We start from the raw sequence: 24972 nt of genomic DNA, 5'->3' as shown, positions 1-24972 counted from the left end.
ATTTCCCTAGGAATAAAATTAAGGAACTGGCCATACTCGTTCCTCTTTCCACCACAATGCCTAGCACTGTGTGCCATGCACTGTGAGGCCTCAATGGCTATTTGACTAAGTGAGTGAAAAGAATACAGTTTTCAGCACAAGGCATCAAAGCTAAGGGTCCATTGGGTTCATAGATGCCTCCGCCCACCTTTAAACTGTGAGTCCTGGCTTCCTCACCCTGGACTAAAATAAACTTCCATCTTGTTTCTTGTTCACTGTGGCTTTGTTTGTTTCTCCTGCATTTTAGGAACCAATGAAGCAGCCATCATTGAAATCTTATCGGGCAGGACATCAGATGAGAGGCAACAAATCAAGCAAAAGTACAAGGCAACGTACGGCAAGGTGATTCCAGGGGTAGTCAGCAAGCACTCACCCAGCCGTGGCCTCGGCCATCTCGGCTTCCTCATGTCCCCATGGCCATACAGAATATCTTTATAGCTTTATTGAGTCAGCCTAGGAGGAAAACTGAAATCACCACTTAAAAGCATTAATGGAGTTCAGAAAAACTGAAATTGCTTTGTTAACTCAATAGCCTGTAAAATCAGTACTCTTAAACTCATTATTTCTTAAATTGACTTCATTTTTCTGTTAAGACCCTAGTGTTTTTTTTTTTTCACTTAATTTGGACTAACTGTACATATGTAGATAGATCAGTAATTTGAAAATCAGTTTCCACAAGTGAGTCTTTATACAGGAATTTTTCATAAGTGATTGTTACAGAAAACTACAAAAAAAAACCACCCTCCATTTCATTAAGCTATCAACACCTTTTTGTTTTACATTTTCTTTCTTTTCTTTCATTCTTTTTATTGTTGAAAATAATGTTATATAGAGAAGTCTTCAAGTATGCATTAGGCTTTCTTATTTCTTTATTAATATATAATGAACACAACTTAACCTTTTCTTAATGTCATTAGAATTATCATTATGCAAAATGAATATCAATTATTATGCTGTATTCTCATTTGTATTTATCAAACTTTTACCATTTCAATCCCTGTATGTATAAATAGATACATAGAAAGATGAAGATGGGTTTTCCTATTTATTTGATATTGAGCAGGTAACAATTGCTTCAGGCCTTGGTCTTTTCATGGATAGAAAGAAGAAGACAACTTAGCTCCCTTCTCAGGTTGCTGGGAGAACCAGTCAGGATAAGGCCAGTATGTACCAATACAGGAAAGCTATGATAACTATGATTGTTTCCATTTTACAACAACACACATCTAAAAAAAAAGAGAGAGAGAACCAGGACCCACATCCAAGTCTCACATCCAAGTCTTCCGACTTCAAGAACAGAATCCATTCCTGGAGGACCCAGTGCCATAAGTAGAGCTATTTGCTCATACACTAGATGGCCCAAATGGCTGTGCTTTTGTGCTTTTTCTGCTTCTCTCCTTACTCTTAGGCTCATCAATGTAATTTTTGATGAAAATAAGTGCATCTTCAGTTCAATTGCATTTAATTGAATGCATGAAGCTGAATTTTTTTTGTTTTGTTTTGTTTTTTTGAGATGGAGTCTCACTCTGTTGCCCAGGCTGGAATGTAGTGGCATAATCTTGGCTCACTGCAACCTCTGCCTCCCAGGTTGAAGCAATTCTCCTGCTTCAGCCTTCTGAGTAGCTGGGATTACAGGCACGTGCCACCACACCTGGCTAAGTTTTGTGTTTTTAGTAAAATTTTTCTATTTTAATTTTGGTTAGGCTAGTCTCAAATTCCTGAGACCTCATGATCTGCCCACATCAGCCTCCCAAAGTGGTAGGATTACAGGCATGAGCCACCGTGCCCGGTCTGAAGGTGAATTTTTATCCCTGTCAACATCCCTAATTCAAGTACCCTCCCAAGACACATTCACCCTACCAATATGAAAAGTCAGGCCAGGCAAGGTGGCTCACACCTGTAATCCCAACACTTTGGGAGGCGAAGGCAGGAGGATCGCTTGAGCCCAGGAGTTTGAGACGAGTTGAGACCTTCATCTCTACCAAAAGTAAAAAATTAGCTGGGTATGGTGGTAAGTGCCTGTAGTCCCTGCTACTCAGGAGGCTGAGGCTGGAGGGTTACATAAGCCCAAGAATTTGAGGCCTCAGTGAGCTGTGATTGCACCACTGCACTCCAGCCTGGGTGATAGAGTGAGACCCTATGGAAAGGAAAGAAAGAAAAGAAAAGAAAAAAGAGAGAAAGGGAGGAGGGGAGGAAGGGAAAGAAGGGAAGGAAGGAAAGAAAAAGAAAGAACAAGAGAGAGAGAGAGAAAGAGAGAAAGAGAGGAAGAAGGAAAGAAAGAGAGGAAGAAGGAAAGAAAGAAAGAAAACTCAGATACAATGCTTCTTAATCTTTAGTCTAAAGAAGAGAAAATGGGTTCAAAGTGAAAGCCTAGGGATCCTGTTAAAACTTAAATGGGCATGTTCTAGCACAAAACTTTGTGATACTTCATTTGCCAATCATTTGCTTACTTTCTGGTTCTCAGCTGTGTTTCAGAGAGCTGAGACTGCCAAAGAGATGATCTAGAATCCTAACATCACGAAGCTAGAAGATGTTAGATATGATCCAATCTCAGCCCCGTGTCAGTTGACCTCCAAAGAGAATAACCATCCCATGGTAACACAGAGTTAGCAGGAAAACCAGGAGTAGAGCTGAGCTATCCCGAGCCTGCTACTCTGTCCAGACAGAATGTAAACACACAAGGATTTGTTGTAATGCCTGTGGCTTGTAAGAGTGGGAAGCTGGGATTTCTCTTCTCTGCAGCTGTATATCATGCCTACCTGGCCTGAAAATATATTTCCAATTTTTAGGTGACTCCACACCATAGAGTACTGACCACAGACCTGCCTTCACAAGATGCAGTGTTGGCTGGAGCAGCCACTGTGGGGCAGAGGCATAATATTACAGCCCCCTCGTAGGACTGCAGATCCCAGGGCTTTGGACAAAAATATTCTGGGTTTTTCTCCCAGGCCAAAAGCTCAGAGCTTCATTTGAGAAATAGTCTATTTCCCTCCTCTTAGAAAATTTTTTTCAGCATGGGAGATTAATGATAATAAGCATTTGTTGACCATTTAAAAAGTGTCAAGCACTATGCTCAGTATTGACAAGGATTGTCACATTTAATTCTCCAAATAACCCTGCGAGGTCAGTCTTGTACTGACTCCATTTTCTAGAGCTGAAAACTGACAGCTGGTGGAATTAAGTACATTTCCAAGGTCACAAAGCTGCTGTGGCTGTGTTCCTTGCCATCATACCACACTGCCGGGGAGCTGCCCACCCTATGCTATAGTTCGTGTCCTTGAAATGCCAGCTGGCCTATGGGCCTCCAATCTGAGCTATCCTAGGCTGTCGCTCCACGTGAAGGTTTTTGGTTTAAGTTGGGGCATTAACTACTCTAGGTAGGCTAATGCCCATCCTTGACCATTTATCCTGTTAAACCACATTGTCAGAGGGAGGCAGGGAGAAGGTAGTTAGTTCTCTTGTGAAAAGAAGGTGCTCAAAGAAAAGAGGAAGACAAGTGCTTGTCAGAATAGCTGCCAGGCTGGGGGTCGTGGTGGCTCACGCCTATAATCCCAGCACTTTGGGAGGCTGAGATGGGAGGATCACTTGAGCCTAGGAGTGTGAGATTAGCCTGGGCAACATAGCAAAACCCCATCTCTACACAAAAAGTTTTAAAAATTAGCCAAGCATGGCAGTGTGTACCTATAGTCCCAGCTACTTGGGAGGCTGAGATGGGAGGATCATCTGAGCCTGGGAGGTCGAGGCTGCAGTGAGCCATGATTGCACCACTGCACTCCAGCCTGGGTGACAGAATGAGACCCTGTCTCAAAAAAAAACAAAACAAAAAAGATGCCAGTAAGAATTCCATGTACTTCCCCTTCTACACACCTGCGTTCTTCCTCATGTGTGTCCCTTCCAGGATATAGCGAGATAACTGAAGTGACCATATAGGCCGTCAGTCTTCCCATGACAATCCTCTTTATCCCTGTTGTCCTCTGCAATTGCTAATAGTGCCCCCTTCCAAACTGAAAAGCATCCCGATTTGGATGACAAATTCTCCGGTCCTAGAGATAACAGCCCTGTATTTCAGTCCTTCCTAGCTGAATATTTGGGGAAAATGCTTCATCTTCTCAGGTTCAACAGGTCTTGAGGGTTTTTCAGCGATCTTGAGGACTGGCTGAAAAAGCTCTCTGAGCCCTCAAATGTTCTGCAGATACTGTTGTTATTGTGATGCATCAGCGAGGCCTCCAGCCCTGAGCAGGGAGCTCCTCTTTGCCAGCCCTGGGGGAAGGTGGTTGGGCAGCTGAGAGCAGGTTGCATGTTCTCAGCAGGGTGCAGGTTCTCAGCAGGGTACATGTTCTCAGCAGGTTGCATGTTCTCAGCAGGGTGCATGTACTCAGCAGGTTGCATGTTCTCAGCAGGGTGCAGGTTCTCAGCAGGTTGCATGTTCTCAGCAGGGTGCAGGTTCTCAGCAGGTTGCATGTTCTCAGCAGGGTGCAGGTTCTCAGCAGGTTGCAGGTTCTCAGCAGGTTGCATGTTCTCAGCAGGGTACATGTTCTCAGCAGGTTGCATGTTCTCAGCAGGGTGCATGTTCTCAGCAGGTTGCATGTTCTCAGCAGGGTGCAGGTTCTCAGCAGGTTGCATGTTCTCAGCAGGGTGCAGGTTCTCAGCAGGTTGCATGTTCTCAGCAGGGTGCAGGTTCTCAGCAGGTTGCAGGTTCTCAGCAGGTTGCATGTTCTCAGCAGGGTACATGTTCTCAGCAGGTTGCATGTTCTCAGCAGGTTGCATGTTCTCAGCAGGGTACATGTTCTCAGCAGGTTGCATGTTCTCAGCAGGTTGCATGTTCTCAGCAGGTTGCAGGTTCTCAGCAGGGTGCAGGTTCTCAGCAGGTTGCATGTTCTCAGCAGGGTGCAGGTTCTCAGCAGGGTGCAGGTTCTCAGCAGGTTGCATGTTCTCAGCAGGGTGCAGGTTCTCAGCAGGATGCAGGTTCTCAGCAGGATGCATGTTCTCAGCAGGGTGCAGGTTCTCAGCAGGGTGCAGGTTCTCAGCAGGATGCATGTTCTCAGCAGGGTGCAGGTTCTCAGCAGGTTACATGTTCTCAGCAGGTTGCAGGTTCTCAGCAGGGTGCATGTTCTCAGCAGGTTGCATGTTCTCAGCAGGGTGCAGGTTCTCAGCAGGTTGCATGTTCTCAGCAGGGCGCAGGTTCTCAGCAGGTTGCATGTTCTCAGCAGGGTGCAGGTTCTCAGCAGGTTGCAGGTTCTCAGCAGGTTGCAGGTTCTCAGCAGGGTGCAGGTTCTCAGCAGGTTGCATGTTCTCAGCAGGGTGCAGGTTCTCAGCAGGGTGCAGGTTCTCAGCAGGATGCATGTTCTCAGCAGGTTGCAGGTTCTCAGCAGGGTGCAGGTTCTCAGCAGGGTGCAGGTTCTCAGCAGGATGCATGTTCTCAGCAGGTTGCAGGTTCTCAGCAGGTTACATGTTCTCAGCAGGTTGCAGGTTCTCAGCAGGGTGCATGTTCTCAGCAGGTTGCATGTTCTCAGCAGGGTGCAGGTTCTCAGCAGGTTGCATGTTCTCAGCAGGGCGCAGGTTCTCAGCAGGTTGCATGTTCTCAGCAGGGTGCAGGTTCTCAGCAGGTTGCAGGTTCTCAGCAGGTTGCATGTTCTCAGCAGGGTACATGTTCTCAGCAGGTTGCATGTTCTCAGCAGGTTGCATGTTCTCAGCAGGGTACATGTTCTCAGCAGGTTGCATGTTCTCAGCAGGTTGCATGTTCTCAGCAGGTTGCATGTTCTCAGCAGGTTGCAGGTTCTCAGCAGGGTGCAGGTTCTCAGCAGGGTGCAGGTTCTCAGCAGGATGCATGTTCTCAGCAGGTTGCATGTTCTCAGCAGGTTGCATGTTCTCAGCAGGTTGCAGGTTCTCAGCAGGGTGCAGGTTCTCAGCAGGGTGCAGGTTCTCAGCAGGATGCATGTTCTCAGCAGGGTGCAGGTTCTCAGCAGGTTACATGTTCTCAGCAGGTTGCAGGTTCTCAGCAGGATGCATGTTCTCAGCAGGTTGCAGGTTCTCAGCAGGATGCATGTTCTCAGCAGGTTGCATGTTCTCAGCAGGTTGCATGTTCTCAGCAGGTTGCAGGTTCTCATCAGGGTGCATGTTCTCAGCAGGTTGCAGGTTGGCAGAATTCATGTCCACAGCACCTTTCTTGTCAACCATGAGCACTTGCAATGGCGCAAGCGGACACCTGCCCCTCTCCTCCTGGGCCATTCCCAGCAGGTCTCTCACTGTCTTCCACCAGGAGCTGGAGGAAGTACTCGAGAGTGAGCTGAGTGGAAACTTCAAGAAGACAGCGTTGGCCCTTCTGGACCGCCCCAGCGAGTATGCCGCCCGGCAGCTGCAGAAGGCTATGAAGGGTTTGGGGACAGATGAGTCTGTGCTCATTGAGGTCCTGTGCACGAGGACCAATAAGGTCAGTCCCAGCTGAGCCCACAAGGGAGCATCACACACCCGGTAGAGATGGTTGCAGACCCCAGAAGGAACCCTACGTCCCAGCAAGCTATCCATGGAGTGAGCAGGTGTTTGGGGAGACATATGTGTGCTTGGTCCATGTGGGAGGACATCTCTTCCAGTCTTCCAGAGGTCAGTCTTGGTGTTGCTGCCCCTTGACAGAATAGATCTTTCCAGAAGAGCTGTGTCCAGCGAGTTTCTTCTTTTCTAAACGGATGCTTTTATATGCAGGAGGCACAATTCTACTTTCCCCACCCAGCCTGATTTTGTGGCTCTTCCGACATGAAAAATCAACAAGCAGCACAAGCATGTCTGTGCCGCTGCCTGGGCCATGGCGGTCAGCTAGCATAGGGTACAAAAGAGACTATAATGAGGAAGAGAGGTGAGCGGTGCTGGGGGATGCCAGTGAACACCTCAGTGGCTGCCAGCACTACCCTGAAGGGTTGTGTGTCCTTCGGTCATCAGACAGAGGGATGTCCCCCGGGCACATGCCACCTTTGCAGGGGCTGAAGAGAGCGTTTGTTAAGGCACAGGGGAGAACTATTTGTCTCTGGCTCCAGAAGCCAGGAGAACCAAGGGACTCATCAAGAGTCAAGAGGGTTCACAAATAATTCATAGGAGAGACCCCTCCCTCTTCAGTAACCATGCATGACAGCAGAATGCGGCAGCCCAGCAAGGAAAATGCCAGAGAAGCCCAACATTCTTGAGGCCTCTCAGCAGGAAATAGAAGCAGAGGTTGGAGCAGACAGCAGGCAAAATGCGAACAGTGCCCTGACACAAAAAAGGCTGGAGAAGGCCTGGGTGGTGGGCCCCGTTCACGCTGCTGAGCCACTTTTCCCGAAGTGCCACCAGGGTCCAGGCTACCGCTGCAAACCTTTTCCGGAGCATCCCTGGATTTCTTTTCTCCCCACAAGATAATAAAAATCCTCCATTTCAAGGAGTCAGGTTGGGATGGTGCTTTTGAGGAGGGTTAGCACAGGCTCCCCCAGGAGTGTGAGTTGAGGCCAAGAGGCACACAACTTCCCCCCACTCAGCATCTACCCTTCCCAGAAGCACCAAGGTCCCAGCAGGGAGGCAGTCAACGCTAGGGCAGTCAGCACCTGCCTTTGTGAAAAGGTTAATTTTAATAGTATTTTTCAGGCCAGGTACAGTGGCTCATGCCTGTAACCTCAGCACTTTGGGAGGCCGAGGCAGGAAGATCACTTGAGGTCAGGCGGAGTTTGAGACCAGCCTGGTCAACATGATGAAATCTCATCTCTACTGAAAATACAAAAATTAGCCAGATGTGGTGCCATGCATCTGTAGTCCCAGCTACTTGAGAGGCTGAGGCAGGAGGATCGCTTGAACCCGGGAGGCAGAGGTTGCAGTGAGCCGAGATTGTGCCACTGCACTCCAGCCTGAGCGACAGAGGGAGACTTCGTCTCAAAAATACATTCATATATATTTTTCTACTCTTATGTGACCATAGCTTTTTCTAAGGTCCTGGCTTCAACCAATAAGCAAGACCTATCTATCAGTCAAATAGATCTGATGGGATGAGAAGAAAAACCTGCAGAGAGCAGGTGCCAGGTTCAGGCAGCTCCTGGTCGTGGATTGGAAGGAGAAAAGGGAGGGAGCTGCACAAGCACAAGTGATTAGCCTCCCCCAGCACCTGGCCTGCCCCTCCCTCCCGCCCAGGAGTGCAGCAGCGAGGCTCCCCACCGCTTTCTCCCCATCACCACCTTCTCCCAATCACCACCCACTGACTTTCATTTTAACCAGCTTGGTCGGGGCTGGGGGTGGGGGCGGGGACGGGGCAGGAAGCCTGCTCTTACATGCTGCTGGTTCAAGTGTAAACTGAGGCAGCTCCTGAGGTGCACCCCTTGGCACTAGACATTGAAATATAAAGCAGTTCCTCCAAGAACACACCCTTGAGAGAAACTAGCACTCCTGCACGCAGCCAGTTTGTTACTGAATGAAGCCTTGTTTGAAGAAGAGAAAACTTGGAAATGACCTAAGCATCCGTCAATATGAGGTTGGCTGAGTAAACCACAGCTTATGGCAGCATGGAATATTGTGTGTCCCTTTAAAAAACTCTAGGTGACTATCCATGTACAAGTAGAGCTGGATCTCCAGGACATTATTATTGAGAGAAAAACTAAGTCAAAGAATCATAGGTACAGTATTCCACCTGCTAAACACACGACACCTATACAATTCTATCTGTTTTCAGTAGCGCATATATATACAAATGCAAAAAAAAAAAATTTGTGTATATCTTTCTGATACGCACTGAACTTCTAACATGGGTTACCTGAGTGGGGGAGAGAGAGTGAGACCAGGTGAGGAGGTGGTGAAAGAAAGTGTTAACCTAGCTGTAAACTTCTCACACTGAAAGAAGGAGAATGTATGCATTTGTTACTTGTGTGTCTGAGATGTTTGCAGAGAGAGAGGGGCCCGTCACATCCCCAGGGACTCGCTCCAGGCATGCGCCCTGGACCTGTAGGGATGACCATCTTAAGAGGAAGTCTGGAAGGCACCCTGTGTCCAGACATGGTCTCACACCTCTTCTCTCTGTATCTCTGTGTCTTTTATTGATTAATCCCTCCTTGGAGTATTGATTTTTTTTTAATTACCTTTCCTAGGAAATCATCGCCATCAAAGAGGACTACCAAAGGCGTAAGTGACATTTCATCCTGGCTTTGAATAAAGTATGTTTCTTTCAAAATACCTCTGGGAAACTAAATCATCTGCTTTCTTCCCACCTTTTTTACTTCCGTCGAAGTATTTGACAGGAGCCTCGAATCCGATGTCAAAGGTGATACAAGTGGAAACCTAAAAAAAATCCTGGTGTCCCTGCTACAGGTGAGAGTAAAGAGGTATCACCTGTTTTATCATCTTAGGAAAGAATCCTTGGCAACATGGCACCATGACGAAAAAGGGTAACGTAGATAAACATTTCTTTCTTATATTAAAAATGTTATTGAGGGATCATCAACACATGCTCCATCAGCCCAGCTCTGGTGAAATTATATTCAATTGGGATTACTTCCATATAAACAATCTGCCTAGTCATTGGCAGTTTACAATCCCTCTTTGTAAATGAATCAGCTCATTAAGCATCACTTTGTCATTTTGCCAATGAGGAAATGTAGGCCATGAGAGGGTGGGTAACCTGCCCAGGTTCGTGCAGCCAGTAGCAAGAACCAGACCATCTGACCCCAAGCAGGGCCACTTCCACAACACAACTCTGCAATTACTCCCAGCATTCACTGGATCCTGGGCCTGTAAGAACTACCACAAGAAACTCAGCCAGGACATCAGGGCTTTCAGAATTGGCCCTGCTGGGACACAGTCCCCCCAGGACCTCTACACGGACACATCTGTATTCTCATGGACACACCCATCTTTACGAGCTCTGTGCATTTTCTCTGTTTTGTTTCTCCCAATGGGATACACTGACAGCAGAGAACAGGAGAGAGAGGCTTCCACCGCAGCAGGAAGGCTGCTTACGTTTTCTCTTGCTGCAGAACAAATCGCCACAAACTTAGCACCTCAAAACAACATAGATCTATCGTCTCACAGTTTCCATGCGTTAGGAGTCCAAGTAGTACCTTGGAGATCCAGCTGGGGAATATTTGGGTTCGCTTTGGTCACGTTCTCAACAGGCTGAAATCAAGGTGTCGCCCACGGCTGCCATCTCATCTGAAGCTCAGAGTCTTCTTCCAAACTCATTAATTGTTGGCAGAATTCATTTCCTTATGGTTTGTCCCCATTTTCTTGCTGTTGAGCAGAAGCTACTGTCAGCTCCTAGAGACCGCCAGCAGCTCCCTTCCACACGGTCCCCCAGGGCAGTGTACCACATGGCTGTTGGTTTCTTTCAGTCCAGCAGCAGCTCATCTCTCTGACTTCTTCCACCTCTGACCTTTTAAGAAGAGCTCACTTGATTGGATCAGGCTGACCAAGGATAATCTCCCTTTTGGTGAACTCAACTGATTGGAGACCTGAATTATATCTGCAAAATTCCCCTTTGCCATTGAATATAACACAATCACAGGAGCAACATCTCCTCATATTCATAGCTCTCACCCACACTCAAGGGAAGGGGATTACACAAGGATGTGGACCACTGGGTCATCCTAGAATTCTGCCCACCGCAAAGGGCTCAAGTTAGACTTCCATGACCAACTCTCAGGGTTCTTTAGCACTGGTACCTTGAGTGGTGAAATCTGATCTTTTGAAACGAAGAGGACTTGCTTTCCAATGGACTCACTCTAGGGAAAATCAGAGATCGCTCTCAGTCTGCTCATAGGTCAGTGGGGTTTGTGGGTGAGTCTGGTTTCTACAAAAAAAAAAAAAAAAAAAAAAAAAAAAGGCAAAACCAAGTGTTACCACAGAAGCTACTCGGTTTATCCATTGTGCCCAAAAGATGGCAGCAAAGAGCGGGTGTTGCCTCCTTGCCAGGCTGACCTGAGCCGAGCTGAGGAAGAACTCAGCTCTTTCTCCAGTACTTTGTCTTTTTCTTTTCTGTGGTCAAGCAGGAATGCAAGTTAATAACAATGTGTCAATTTTTCTAGGCTAATCGCAATGAAGGAGATGACGTGGACAAAGATCTAGCTGGTCGGGACGCCAAAGATCTGTATGATGTATGTGTGCAGACATGCCAGTCTCTGCAAATTCTTTTTCTTTAATTTATTAGCATTATTTTCAACAAATGTTTATTTCATGCAAAGAGGAGTTACTTGGGAAATAAGTATGACCTTTAAGAAACAAAGATATGCTTATATCTTTATAGATCACATATCTAGTCTCCATGAATCTAAATGAATGCTTCCTATTCTTATACTCTGGGGTTGACCACATCAGATCCGTTTTGGAACAAAGAATGGCATAAACAATATAAATAAGTATGTGAAATACATTTGTGGGTTAGAAGCTGAAAGTGCTTAGTCCATTTGACTTCTATTCAATGCATAGTTTATAATTTCCTGTAAATGAGGCCTGGTCACGGCACTGTATAATCAGTCTTTTCACAAAAGCCTTTTTCAAAGTGTTTGTATTTGACCCTTGAGGCAGGTGAAGGCCGCTGGGGCACTGATGAGCTTGCCTTCAATGAAGTCTTGGCCAAGAGGAGCTACAAGCAGTTACGAGCCACCTTTCAAGCCTATCAAATTGTAAGTCATAAAGTATTAGGGCAAAAGAGTTCACTCTGAAAGTGTCTTAAGTTATTTCCAAAAGAAGCCAAGATCTGCAATAAGGAATTGGGGATCTTTTACAACAGTGGTTCTCAATTGGAGGCGATTTTCCTACCCAGGGAATATTTGGTAATGTCTAGAATTATTTGGAGTTGTCGCAGTTGGGGGTGGTGGTCCTGGCATCGAGTGAACAGAGGCCTGGGATGCTGCTAAACAGCCTGCAGTGCACAGGACAGCCCACCACAAAGAATCGTCCAGACCCAGATGTAGTACCCAGGCTGGAAACTGGCTGCACAACAGAGCCCAGGGAAGCAAGTGTCCCATTCAGCAGCAAAGCTTCAGAGTCCAAGAGCCCAGGTGCAAATCCTGGGTCTACCACTGGCAAGTGACCAAATCTCTCCATCCTCTTTTGTAGAACAGGGACCATGAACATCATCTTCACACCCCCAGAGTGATTTTAAGGTTAAATAAGATAAAGACTCAGAATAGTAGCTGGCATGTGGCAAGCATACTAACGTTTGCTATTATTACTCCAGTTTCCAGTTGGCTAACAGTGCCCACCATTCTCAAGACAGATATGATGTACCTCAAAGATAGGCTCCAGAAAAGATGCACATACATTGTATTTTAATCCCAGGATAAATTTAAGCCCACAAGGTGAGTTAGTTATTTCAAGGCCCTTAGCAGTAAGTCCTTTCCTGAGAAGCAGTCTTTACTTGCAAAATGCCTGGAGTGGAATATCAGAATTTTTTTTTTTTTTTGGCATCCTATTTTATATGTGTAGAGGCCTTTTACCTATTCAAAGCACTTCTATGTTCTGTGTCTCACTCAATTTCACAACAACACCATAACTATAATGTAGGCTGAACAGCTATTGTGACCCACAACTGCTGGACAGGGAAAGTCTGTTGAGTGAGGAACCATCTGTAACTTATCAGGACCACACAGCAAGTCGGTAGCAGAGAATGGATGAGAACTCCAAGATTCCCCGACCTGAGCTCCTACCTCAGCTGAAGCTGGCTGCTCCTCATTCCAAATAGCATTTCCTATGTGTTGCCAGCAGATAAAAAGACAATAAAGCTTTGGAATTTTATCATGACTGTATATAAACCTTTAGGGCCCGCTCCTTTCAAAACGTGCCCAGAGTCATGATCAAAGCCAGCCGACCCTGCACTCCCCGGGTCTCTGTTCCTGGAGCTGTGTAGCCTCTGAGCTGGAGGACTTCTCTGTGACCGAGAGCCTCTTCCCACACTACAGGGTCCACAGATGGAGTTTCTGGGTACATGCATGTATATGTGTGTGTGTGTGTGTGTGTGTGAGTGTGTATGACTCTCTACCTGAAAGTACAGTCTCCAGGCTAATATCTCAAAGTTGATCCTGAAACAGCAGCATCAGCATCACTTGAGAATTTGTTTTAATTGAGAATTCTCAGTCCCCACCAGACCTACTGAATCAGCTTCCCCGGGGCTGGGGTCTGACCATCTGTGTTACAGCAGGTGCTCCAGGTGATTTGTTTGAATGTATACAGTTTAAGAAGTCAGCTTTAGGCTACAGCCATATGTCCTTGTGCGAGTTATTAAGGGTTCTGTGCCTCGGTTTCCCAAACTGTAAAATAGGGATAATAGTACCTACTTCATCGGGTTAATAAGGATTAAATGAGTTAACGGAAATAGGCACTTAGTACCTGGCATGCAGTAGGCGTTCAATGAACATTAGCAATTGTCAGGAGTCTCCCTGGGTGAACAAACGGTGCCAAAAATCAGAGCTAAAGCTTACATGTACAATAAGGTAATCTACGGATTTGATGATTATTTACATGAAACCAGCACTAAAATGCTATCTATTCATCCATTTCAAAAGCCTTGCTCAAGCGTCATTCTTGATATTTATTGCTGATGCTTTTAGAGTTCAGCCTGCTCTTAGACCCTGGTTCTATGAGTTTTCTGATGGCTTCTGACCAAAAGCACAGAGATGCTAGTCTGAGATCACTGGAGTTTCTTATGTAGCATGAGTCATCCTGGCTTAGGGTTGAATTTTAATTTTCAGCACAAAAACTCAAGGTTTTGCCATTTATTTATGCTGTAAGCCTGAGTTTTAACTTCTGACACTCCCAGCAATCCCAGGCCAAGCAACAGAGTTTCCCAAACTGCTGCATCATGCAGGATTACATTACAGTCTCCAATGTTACCAAATATGAAAGACTTATATAGCTATAAAGCCAAAGGAAAGTCCCGAAACAGGGCTCAGCATAAATGGCAGGTACGCATACCCATATCCCCCTTTGCTGTCTCCCCACTGTGTGCCTCACGCTTTGCCCCTCCCCTGTACATGTTCCCCATTCCATGCCAGAGGGTTCAGCCCTCTAACTCTATCATCAGTGCCAGAGCACAGAAGGCTCTGCTGTCAGCTGCTGTCCATTTGGGGAAACCGATTTTCAAAGAAAGAAATGTCTCCACTGCTCCTCTAATAACCTCCCTGCAGGCATTGCTGCCTGTTTAACTAGTCTTAGAGACTTGTTTGGAATCTACCCTCATAATGTATTTTTCTATTGAGATCAGAAAACCTGCTTCTGTACAAAGAGCCCCTAAGAATCATGTTGCAGTAACTGAAATGAGAAGTATCCAAAGTTCAGTCCCAACAGCTTGGGCCAGACCATTGTTTCAGATTGTGTCCCACGGAGATGCCTCAGCAGCTACCAGGAGTGGGGTGGGGCAGGAAGGACACAGGGCAGTACCTTCTTGTTGTAGTGTGTGAATAACGCCTCCTGGAGTTGTGCAAGGAAAAAAACCTGAGAGGGCAAAACCGTGGTATTGATGCCAATGGCTAGGGAAAGAAGCCCCCTCCCACCTCCCAGCACAACTCTGCTTTCTGCTTTCATCTGTTTTGTAGGTTGAGATTCTACAGAAAATTTAAAATCCCTGTTCTAGCCTGGTATTAACAATAGAAATGGAAAATGGTTTAATGTGAGGATTTTTTGAAGTAAACAAGACCTGTGTGAACAAAGTGTTCTCTTGAAGTATGATCTCAGTCTACAGAACAAGAACCTTGTTTCTGGGAAAGGGATACCAGTCCCTTCCAAAATAATGACTCCCACATCAAACCCAAGAAAGACTGGGGGCAGCTAAGGAAGGGACAGTTCCCCCACTCTTCTAATCTGCTTTCTATTGCCACACACCAAGCCCTCCAGATACGCAAACAATGACTAGGAGATCAAGCAACAGGGCTTCATTCAATCTGGACACAGTTCCTCCCCCGACATATATTGTGCTTACATCACAAAGAACATTTTGTTTACCTGTGTTTTCAAAATAAACCACATCAACTCCACTGGTGCATACTCAAAGTCCCCAATTATTTATAGAATCAATTGTGTCATATCCTCAAAAGATAATTTCTAAGAAAGAAGTTTCAGTATTTGTAATGCGTAATTGCATCTCCCCAAACCCAGCAAAGCATTCTCCTTTCTCTTTATGTGCCTGCCCTGAGCTTGGCCCGGGCAGTATTTGTGTTAAGGATAGTCACAATTTACTCTGAACTTCAGCTTCTGTAAATATTTAGAAAGAAACCTAATGTGTAATGCTGTGCAGAGCGATATGTGAGCCAGTGGTGAATATAGGATTATTTGGAATCACCCCAGAGTGAAGACAAGTGGCATTTTGATGTGGTCAGCCGCTCCCCCCCCACCCCCTGCCCCCGTTGGCTTCCAGCTCTTGCAGACCCTCCCTCTTAGGAACTTTAGATCAAGTTGTTATCATGAACTTCACCATCCCTACTTATTTCACTCAAACTGTGACTAAGTCCCTGGTGCCAAGACAAGGGAGAGGATGGAGGTGCATGTCAGATGATCATAACCACAGCCTCCTGGGAAATTGAAACTGGAAAGGGTGAAGAACACATGGGAACTAAACTACACATCAATGTTTAAAAAAAATCTATGATTATAGTATACATTAATTGTTTCTCCACTCCCAAATTTTACAGATGAGGAAATTGAGATTGAGGGAGTGGCACTAACTAAGGTCAAATCCATTAGGGGTCAAATCCATTAGGAGTCAAATCCAGACTGACTCCTCAGCAATGAGAGCCCCCTCTCGAATGGATGGCAAACACCCCGATCCTACAAGGCAAGAGTCGGGATAGGAGTTCCCTAAAGCCACAGGACTAAATCTGGAAAAATTTAGTGCTTTTTGTAGAGGAACAACCCCAAGAGTACCAAGGTCAAAGGCAAACCTGGAATAACAGCTGATTTTGGTTTTCTCTGCAGCTCATTGGCAAAGACATAGAAGAAGCCATTGAAGAAGAAACATCAGGCGATTTGCAGAAGGCCTATTTAACTCTCGGTAAAGTAAAGTTCGGAGAGTTCTTGTCTTAGGTTGGGCTGCCTGGAACCAGACTCAGACAGAGGTTTGTGTGTAGGAAGATTTGAGGGAATAGCTTTTGGGGGTCAACACATCTAAGCAGCACCGAGCAAGAGAGAGTGACTGTGATGTAGTTGCAACAGGGGCGCTGCTGATCCCACAGAAAGCTTGGAAGCTGGGATGTCCAAAGTGGAGCAAGGGGGCCAGGCTTTTGCACCCCACATCAGTCAGTCATGTAACACTGGCTGTACCAGGGGAGCATGCGCAACTTTGGGCAAGCCAGCTCTCTCCCTTGGAGGGAGATTCCTGGGGAGGGACTCAGCTGTGAATGACTGCCTTGATCCTGAATAGGTATCTGAGTGGCACACCACAGCATCCATTGCAGTCCTGCTGTATTAGTCCGTTTTCATGCTGCTGATAAAGACATACCCAAGACGGGGTAATTTATAAACAAAAAGAAGTTTAATGGACTCACATTAAACTTCCACATGCCTGGGGAGGCCTCACAATCATGGTGGAAGATGGAAGGCACATCTTACAAGGTGGCAGACAAGGCAGAGTAAGACCCAAGTGAAAGGGGAAACCCCTTATAAAGTCATCAAATCTCGTGAAACTTATTCACTAATGTGAGAACAGTATGAGGGGAAACCACCCGCATGATTGAATTATCTCCCACTGGGTCCCTCCCACAACGTGCAGGAATTGTGGGAGCTATAATTCAAGATGAGATTTGGGTGGGGACACAGACACAACGTATCACCCACTAACACCAGGGGTCCCTGAGTGCACCTGTCAAAACCTAGGACCGTTATCCAGTTTCAGGCAGCCTGATGGCTCACAGGTTTCTTTTTCCATTGGGTTCCTTTCAGTGTTTTCAAAGAATGAAGTTTGTTTGGAAAGAGAGGGGAGGGAGATCAGATCTTGATCGTGCCAACCAAACCCCAGGACCTCCTCTCCAGGTGTTGCCCAAAGGCAGGAAATAGCAGAGAGATGGGCATGAAGCTGTGTCTGGCAGGCTCCTTCTTTCTTTCTGCAAGCCCTGGAATGAAGGCATTGTGCATTGTCCACACTCCTGTGGTGAGGAATCCAGGGCCCCAACCCAAATGGCAGGAGCAATGGAGAGACCTGTCCTCCGAAGAGGAAGAACCAAATAAGCAGCCCTGGAAGTTAAAAAATGTGCTCTAGTTGCCAAACTCTTTTGTTTGGTTTCTTTGGGGTTTTTTTGAACAATGTCAGCAATTGATTTTTTTTAATCCATCCTTATTTTGCATTCAATGAGCAAGACCTCTGCTGTGATATCCGGAGGCCTAAAAATCCTTGGTGTTACTCATGACCCATGCTGGGTATATACACGAGCCCTGGTATAAGTGACTGTGCTTAGGGCCTTAAGCCATTTATGCTGGAGGTTGCAATTTTTTGAATTGCAGACATGTGTGAAAAATTCAGACCTTGGCGATGACCTTGAGCAGTAGGATATAAATAACTCCCACATGCTTAGTATTCCAATAATGGAACATTAGGCATAATTAAGAAGAGGCTTGAGTAGATAATGGGATCTACTCACGGCCCAGTTCTGAGGCTCTGCGTCCTTGCTTGTTGTACTTGCAGTATGAAAATCGGGAAAACAACAGAGTGTAGTCAGAAGATGGTATTACAATTATTCAATGATTTAACATTTACTCAACACAGGCCGGGGCCCAGGGTTTGCGCTGGGTGTGGGGATAAGAGGTAAATAAGGCCAGTTCTTGCTCTTAAGGAGCCTAAACTCATGGTGGATTTTAAGCTGGTGGGTACAAATCCATAGATTAAGCTAAAGATGAAAATAAAAACGAAGAGCAAAGAGGGTACGGATGAAGGAAAAGCCAAGTCCCTGGGGTTGGGGACCGCACACTCTAAGAGTGGGCTGTACTCCAGTGGTAGCAAAGGCCAAAGTGATTAGAAGAGACCTTGAGAATAAGCACACAAATACCAGAATACGGCTTCATGACTATTTTCTAGACACTTCCCACCCCACTCCCACCTAACTGATAGCGATGCCAGTTTATGACTAACATCTAGGAGCAGGGAGCTGAGGTCAAATGGCTCCCACCACATGTAGCCTCTGGAGCAGCATTTCTCAAAGTGAGGTCCATGGACCCCCTGCCTCAGAATCACCTGTTACAATGCAGGTTCCTGGGCCCCACTCCAGGTTCCCATTGAGAACCTCCAGGAAGGGAGCCCGGGAAGCCACACTTTTACAAACTGTCCAAGTGACTGAGTTATACTCACTGAAGTTCAGGAACTTGCTCTGAAGGCAAAGGGGAGCAAGATACAGAGCACCGGACTGGCTGTCCTTTCTGCCACTTGCTGTGAAGAGTCTTTCTTTCTTTCTTTCTTTCTTTCTTTCTTTCTTTCTTTCTTTCTTTCTTTCTTTCTTTCTTTCTTTCTTTCTTTCCTTCTTTCTTTCTTTCTTTCTTTTTTCTTTCTTTCTTTTTCTTTCTTTCTCTTTCTTTCTTTCTTTCCTTCCTTCCTTCTTTTCCTCCCTCACTCCCTCCCTCCCTCCTTTCTTCCTTCCTTCCTTCCTTCCTTCCTTCCTTCCTTCCTTCCTTCCTTCCTTCCTTCTTTCAAGACATAGTTTCACTCTGTCACCCAGGCTAGAGTGCAGTGGCACAATCTTAGCTTACTGCAACCTCTGTCTCCTGGGTTCAAGGGATTCTCGTGCCTCAGCCTCCACACCTGGCTAATTTTTGTGTTATTAGTAGAGATGGAGTTCCACCATGTTGGCCAGGCTGGTCTCGAACTCCTGACCTCAAGTGATCCACCGGCCTTGGCCTCCCAAAGTGCTGGGATTACAGGTGTGAGCCACCGTGCCTGGCTGCAGTGAAGAATTTTATTCCACATCTTCTCTGGCTATCCCCGCCCAGCCTTTTGAGGGATTCCTGCTGCTGCTAACAACAGAGGTTGTTCCCCAAGCATAGATTATAGACAGGAGAAATGTTGAGAGTTTTCTTCCCAAAAAGCAGGTAGAAGGAATGTCAAGGGAGAAGACCCCTGGGCACGAGCGGAACACAGTGACTTCAGGCAGACAACGATCCCCGCATCAAATCGCACTGTACAGAAGAGGATTTTCAGGAAAGCTTTGTGGTGCTCACTAGCTCAAATTGTCTGGGGACCACAGTGAGTCTCGAATATGCTACTCCCCAAAGTAGCGTGCAAGTTTCCCCTGAACCACCAATCCAGCAGCTTTTGGGTTGTTCTCAGGAGAAAGAGGCCAGACATTGTTTCTTTTTCAGTGTGATTTTCTTTTCCATTGAAACTGTGGCAGCTGACACATGGCCTGTAAAAGGAGACTGGTTCCCAACCCAGACTCTGCTTCCCGAACTCTGCTCCTCTCCCTTGCTTACAAGCATCAATCACACAGACGGTCCCCTAGATAACAACAGTCCCATTACGGGACACAGTAAGGTTGCGCATTCCACATTTATGCCAATCACTTACTGTTAATCACTAACATCATCAAGTGTTCTAGAGAAATGTTAACAGCCTAAAGGGCAATTTTTTTTTTTCCTCTAATGTGTTAGTCATGATGGATCCATGTGAGCCTGGGAGGAGGGGAAGGAATTATTTATTCCCAGGAGAAGAGATGCACCCTATCACCTGCTTGATGAATAGAGACCATGCTTCATTAAGCTGTGGACAGATCAAAGCTGGAAGGCAAGGGGAGGCCAGGAAAGAGCAAATAGCAGCATCGTAGGAAAGTGATCTTTAAAAAGGATCAAACATTTCATCAAGTCCACATCCCAGACTGCAAACCAAAAGTTCGTGGGGAACCTGGAAAAGGTTCAGAGATGAGGCTTACAAAACAAACCCAGTGAGGAAAAACAAAGGGTAGGGAGGTTGTTGAGCATAGGAGAGCGGGCGGCTGTCCAACTGGATACATTGTCAAGATGATGAAGTTTTATTCCAGAAGGTTGCTGGCCAATCTGTTTCCCTTCAGAACCCTATGACAGCACCAGAGATTTCACTTCGATAGGAAAAGTTATTTCTGCTGGGAAATAATGAGAATAATGGACATGGCCGGGAGGGCCTGAGGATGCCACAGCTCTCCTCTAGAGGGTCTTCAGGGGACAGGAGAGGAGCTCTGCCTGAAGTTTCCAGGTGCTCTGACCAGGGAATCTTCCGAATCTCATTTCACAACAGTGTCAAGTCAGCTCCTTTCAAACCTCTGCCTCACCATCCAGTCAGTTCAAAGGGCAGCCAGGTGACACTTAGGGGGGGTCCCCAGGTCATTCCACAAAATGTGAAAGCCTCACACTCTCTTTTCCTTCGTCCTGCCCAGTGAGATGTGCCCGGGACTGCGAGGGCTATTTTGCTGAACGTCTGTACAAGTCGATGAAGGGTGCGGGGACAGATGAGGAGACGTTGATTCGCATAATCGTGACCAGGGCCGAGGTAAGACACTCTCCGACTCCAAAGAGGCGGCTGCAACTTCTCTTTTTTCCACCACTGATGTCATCAACAAATAGTTTCTATTAAGGGCCTATTTACAGAAAAAGTAAAACAGAGACAGCCCTTGCCTTCCCAGAATTTGCAGAAGACATCGTGCTCTGCTTCAATCTGTTTCTTTTTGTAAAAATACAATAATGGTCGTTGCTTCTTTTTTTGTCCTCTGTGGCTCCGGAGAGCTCACGGAGGGGTGCAGAGGCAACCCTGTTGAGCAGTTCTCAGGGGCTGCAGCCATGCACGGCTCCATGTTAAGGAAGACAAAACAAAGACACTTGAAAGAGGTCAGCCAGCAGCAGGGACAAAAAGAGAATGATTTCCGATTTCCTGAGCGAGGCCTTTCCTTAACTGAACACACTGCAGAAGCAAGCACATCAGTGTAAGGCAATGGTTCTCCATCTTGTTAAAAACTATTGCTCCTCTAAGGAGCCCTTTTAGACACATGTGTGTCTTCATTGCCATCCCTTCCCCCCAAGAAATGTTAACACCAGAGATAACACTACAAATCTGTTTATATACCACGTGGATATCAGTGCTTCATACATAAAAAGATTAAGGGTTTTTTCACCCCCTAAAAGTCAATTTGTGCTTGCTCTCGGAAAATGTGTGTGTATAAGGAAGAGAAGGGAGAGGAGGAGCCAACCGCTTGGGAGCAGCCGTCAAGACCACAGCTGGCCAGGCGCGGTGGCTCCTGCCTGTAATCCCAGCACTGTGGGAGGCCGAGGTGGGTGGATCACCTGAGGTCGGGAGTTCGAGACCAGCCTGGCCAACATGGTGAAACCCCATCACTACTAAAAACACAAAAATTAGCTGGGCATGGTGGCACACGCTTGTAGTCCCAGCTACTCAAGAGGCTGAGGCACAAGGATTGCTTGAACCCAGAAGGTGGAGGTTGCAGTGAGCCGAGACGGCGCCACTGCACTCCAGTCTGAGTCACAGAGTGAGACTTGATCTCAAAAAAAAAAAAAAAAAAGTCACCGCTAACACTTTGGGATATGGGGCCACAGACAGAAGGAGGTACAAAGTAAAGCGGAAGTGGCATTGCATCGGCAGCAGGAGAAGCCTTGGGGAATGAAGTGGAACTAAGCACTTGAAAACCACAGACATCTGCCCTCAAATAAAAAAAAAAGTTCTTAAATGAAGGGGGAGGTGAAGGGGGAGGGACACCAACCCAAATTCTGATCCATGGCTTCTTAACACATAATACTTAACATCTGACTCTGTTTTTAAATATAACTTTGCAATAAGACAGTTCTTGCGTTTTTATTTCTATTCCTGGAATTTCTTCTCCCCTCCTTTCTCCTCCTCCACAACTCGTCTTTTTCTATTGAAGGCCACGTCTCTCTCTCCCCTCTTCCCCTTTGCCAGTCTCTCTGCTCCTGCCATGGCTCTGCCTCTCTCCTCCATGGTGCCAAACCCCTCTCCCTCCTTCCTCTCCAGGTCTTCTGCCTTGTCTGTACCTCTGTCTCTTAGCAACTCAACCTCCAGCCAAAGTCACTAAGAGATGAGAGATCTGGAGGGACTCAAAGGGGGCAGGTTGAACACAACGAAGACCCAGGATTCCAAAAGACCCCCAGAGAGACTGGATCCATCCAAAGGGCTTGTGAGGGTTCCATGATCACTCCGGCGTGGCCCACAGAGTGTTTTATTCCAAGAAGCTCTGTCTCAGAATCAGCCACACGTCCTGGGCCACCTCAACATGTGGGCAGTTCCCTCCGAAGGCTTCAGACCTAGCTAGATATAGTAGTTTGACCAGATTTCCTAATCTCCCAAAGCCACATGGCACTAGAACAGAGCCCTGTACACCCCATCCCACCCACCCTCCACCTTCCTGCCCCTGCCCCTGCCCCAGCCCCGGCACGGGGCAAGAAACCAAGCAGTGGGGCAGGGGGACACACAGGCTGGGGGAGAGACAGATGCCACCTGTCTCCTGTAGCGTCGGCCACCTGCTCAGCATCCACTGCAAACCCTCCCTCACTCCCCTACATACTCCCATCCTGATCATTTCTCTCACTCTCTCAGCTCAGCCCTCTCACTGGGGCAGGAGAAGAAAGAGTCAGATCCCTGAGCCACACTTTTTGGGCCTGGTGTACAAGGAAGGGTCTAAGCCAAAAAAGAACAGAAAAGAAAGACTCCTGGTTAAACAGAGTTCTCTGCTTCTTTTATGAGATCCATTATGTTCTACCTGGAATTACATCTTTTCTGATACAAGTATCACCTCCTTTGCTAGGCTGTAAACATCTATTGGCAGAGCAATGTTTGAATTCATTTTTCTCCTGCGTCCTACCATCACTTCCAGCACCTAGGTTGTTCAAGCTTCCGGTGAATTACACTCACAAGAAATCCTACAAGTTGATAGTGATTTGGATTGTGTTGACTGGTACTAATATCCTTGCTAATCAGGGTATGAGGGAAAAACTGCTTAATTGCTTAATTCCACATCTCTGTGTTGACAATTTTCTTAACTTTATACCAGGTGTCAAGCAACTACAGCCTGCAGGCCAAGTCGGGCTCATGGCCAGGTTGTGTACAGTCCTGCTAGCTTAGGGCGATTCATTTTCAAATAACTCTTAAAACTCAAAAGAAAAACAATACTTTGTAACGTGTAAAAACTGTATGAATTTCAAGAGTTTTAGGGCCGGGCACGGTGGCTCATGCCTGTAATCCCAGCACTTTGGGAGCTGAGGCGGGTGGATCACCTGAGATCACGAGTTCGAGACCAGTCTGGCCAACATGATGAAACCACGTCTCTACTAAAAATATTAAAAAAAAAAAAAAAAAAAATAGCCAGGCAGTGGTTGACTGTAATCCCAGCTACTTGGGAGGCTGAGGCAGGAGAATTGCTTGAACCCGGGAGGCGGAGGTTGCAGTGAGCCGAGACCACACCATTGCACTCCAGCCTGTGCAACAAGAATGAAACTCCATTTCAAAAAAAAAAAGAAAGAAAAGAAATTTGAGAGTTTTAGTGGAACACACACACACACACACACACACACACACACACACACACACACGGACACCTCTGCAACCTTTGGGGAACTGACCTCTGCCTTCCCTTTCCTGATCACAAAATTGAAATAATGTGATAAAGGAAATAATGATAGGAAATAAAGCCCTATCTCAAAGGGCTGTTTTAAGGCATGAATGAGCAAATGAATATAACGTGTGGAGAAGAGTGCCCACTGTTTGTGAACACACCACAAATGTTCTTGTCTCCATTGCTGTTATTTTTTCTACAGGTAGACCTTCAGGGGATCAAAGCAAAGTTCCAAGAGAAGTATCAGAAGTCTCTGTCTGACATGGTTCACTCAGACACTTCCGGGGACTTCCGGAAACTGCTGGTAGCCCTCTTGCACTGAGCCAAGCCAGGGCAATAGGAACACAGGATGTAACCGCCTTTGTCAAGAGCACATTCCAAATCAAACTTGCAAATGAGACTCCTGCACAAAAACCCTCAAGAGTCCCGGATTACTTTCTCGGCAGCTTAAGCGGCGCAGCCAGGCCAAGCTGTTTAAGTTAAGGGCAGCAACGTTAAGATGCGTAGGCAGGGCACCTTGAACTCTGGCTTAGCAAGCATCTGGGCTGCCTCTTCACTTTCTTTTAGCATGGTAACTGGATGCTTTCTAAACACTAATGAAATCAGCAGTTGATTTAAAAAACATGCATTTGTAATGGCACATTTAGAAGAATATGCATCACACAAGTAAGGTACAGGAAAGACAAAATTAAACAATTCATTAATTTTCCTTCTATGTGTTCAATTTGAAAGCCTCATTGTTAATTAAAGTTGTGGATTATGCCTCCATTAACTGCTTTTCCAAAGATTGTCTTGATAAGTTTGGGCTCTTGTCTTGGAAATATGAGACTTGTGAAATTCAAACATACATTTTTTAGTGGTCACTAATCAAGACTAGTCATAAGGAAACAATTCACTTGCTTTTGTAAAATGTAACTAAGGGTAAAATCCCCTAATCTGCTACCTTGTTTAACTGGGTTTTATTCTCTAGACATTTGACCCACTTGAGTCTTTCGTCTGATCTTCAAATACAATTAAGCTGAGCAAAGTGCCAACAAGATCAAGATCGATGGTCTACCTCTGAAGTGAATTGGTTCCACACCAATAGATTTTGTGTTCCAAAACTTTAGTCTCATAGCCACGTGTTGCTAGACATAGAGGGATCTGTCAAGAGAACCTGGACACCTTGGCCCAATAATCATAGTTGTCATTCATTGGCTGATTATTTGTGCCTGACACTGAGTAGCCCAATTTCATTCTTAATCCTCCCCACAGCTCTGTGAGGTTAATATTACTCCCAATTATCAGTTGAGGAAACTGACCCATTAAGTAACCTATCTAAATTCATTTACAAGTGCCATTTTCACACTACTATAAAGACATACCCGAGACTGGGTAATTTATAAAGAAAAGAGGTTTAAGTGACTCACAGTTC

General features: G+C 46.1%; 1 protein-coding gene across 2 annotated transcripts in view; it reads left to right on the top strand.

Moving 5' to 3' along the window:
- The window catches only part of ANXA13 (annexin A13), a 59768-nt gene extending 35438 nt beyond the window's left edge, over positions 1 to 24330 (top strand). For both annotated transcript variants that reach the window (XM_005564033.5, XM_005564032.5), the window contains 9 exons: positions 287 to 381; positions 6299 to 6469; positions 9132 to 9165; positions 9272 to 9351; positions 11064 to 11132; positions 11559 to 11660; positions 15946 to 16021; positions 20358 to 20470; positions 23761 to 24330. In XM_005564033.5, the coding sequence (XP_005564090.3) occupies positions 287 to 381; positions 6299 to 6469; positions 9132 to 9165; positions 9272 to 9351; positions 11064 to 11132; positions 11559 to 11660; positions 15946 to 16021; positions 20358 to 20470; positions 23761 to 23880 (860 nt within the window). In that variant the 3' untranslated portion in view covers positions 23881 to 24330. The remainder of the gene's footprint in view (positions 1 to 286; positions 382 to 6298; positions 6470 to 9131; positions 9166 to 9271; positions 9352 to 11063; positions 11133 to 11558; positions 11661 to 15945; positions 16022 to 20357; positions 20471 to 23760) is intronic.
- The last annotated feature ends 642 nt before the right edge of the window (positions 24331 to 24972 follow it).

The sequence above is a fragment of the Macaca fascicularis genome, chromosome 8, assembly GCF_037993035.2.
Source record: "Macaca fascicularis isolate 582-1 chromosome 8, T2T-MFA8v1.1".
Classification (NCBI taxonomy): domain Eukaryota; kingdom Metazoa; phylum Chordata; class Mammalia; order Primates; family Cercopithecidae; genus Macaca; species Macaca fascicularis.
Note: the sequence above shows the minus strand (reverse complement) of the source record. Positions and strands in the feature narration are given on the sequence as shown.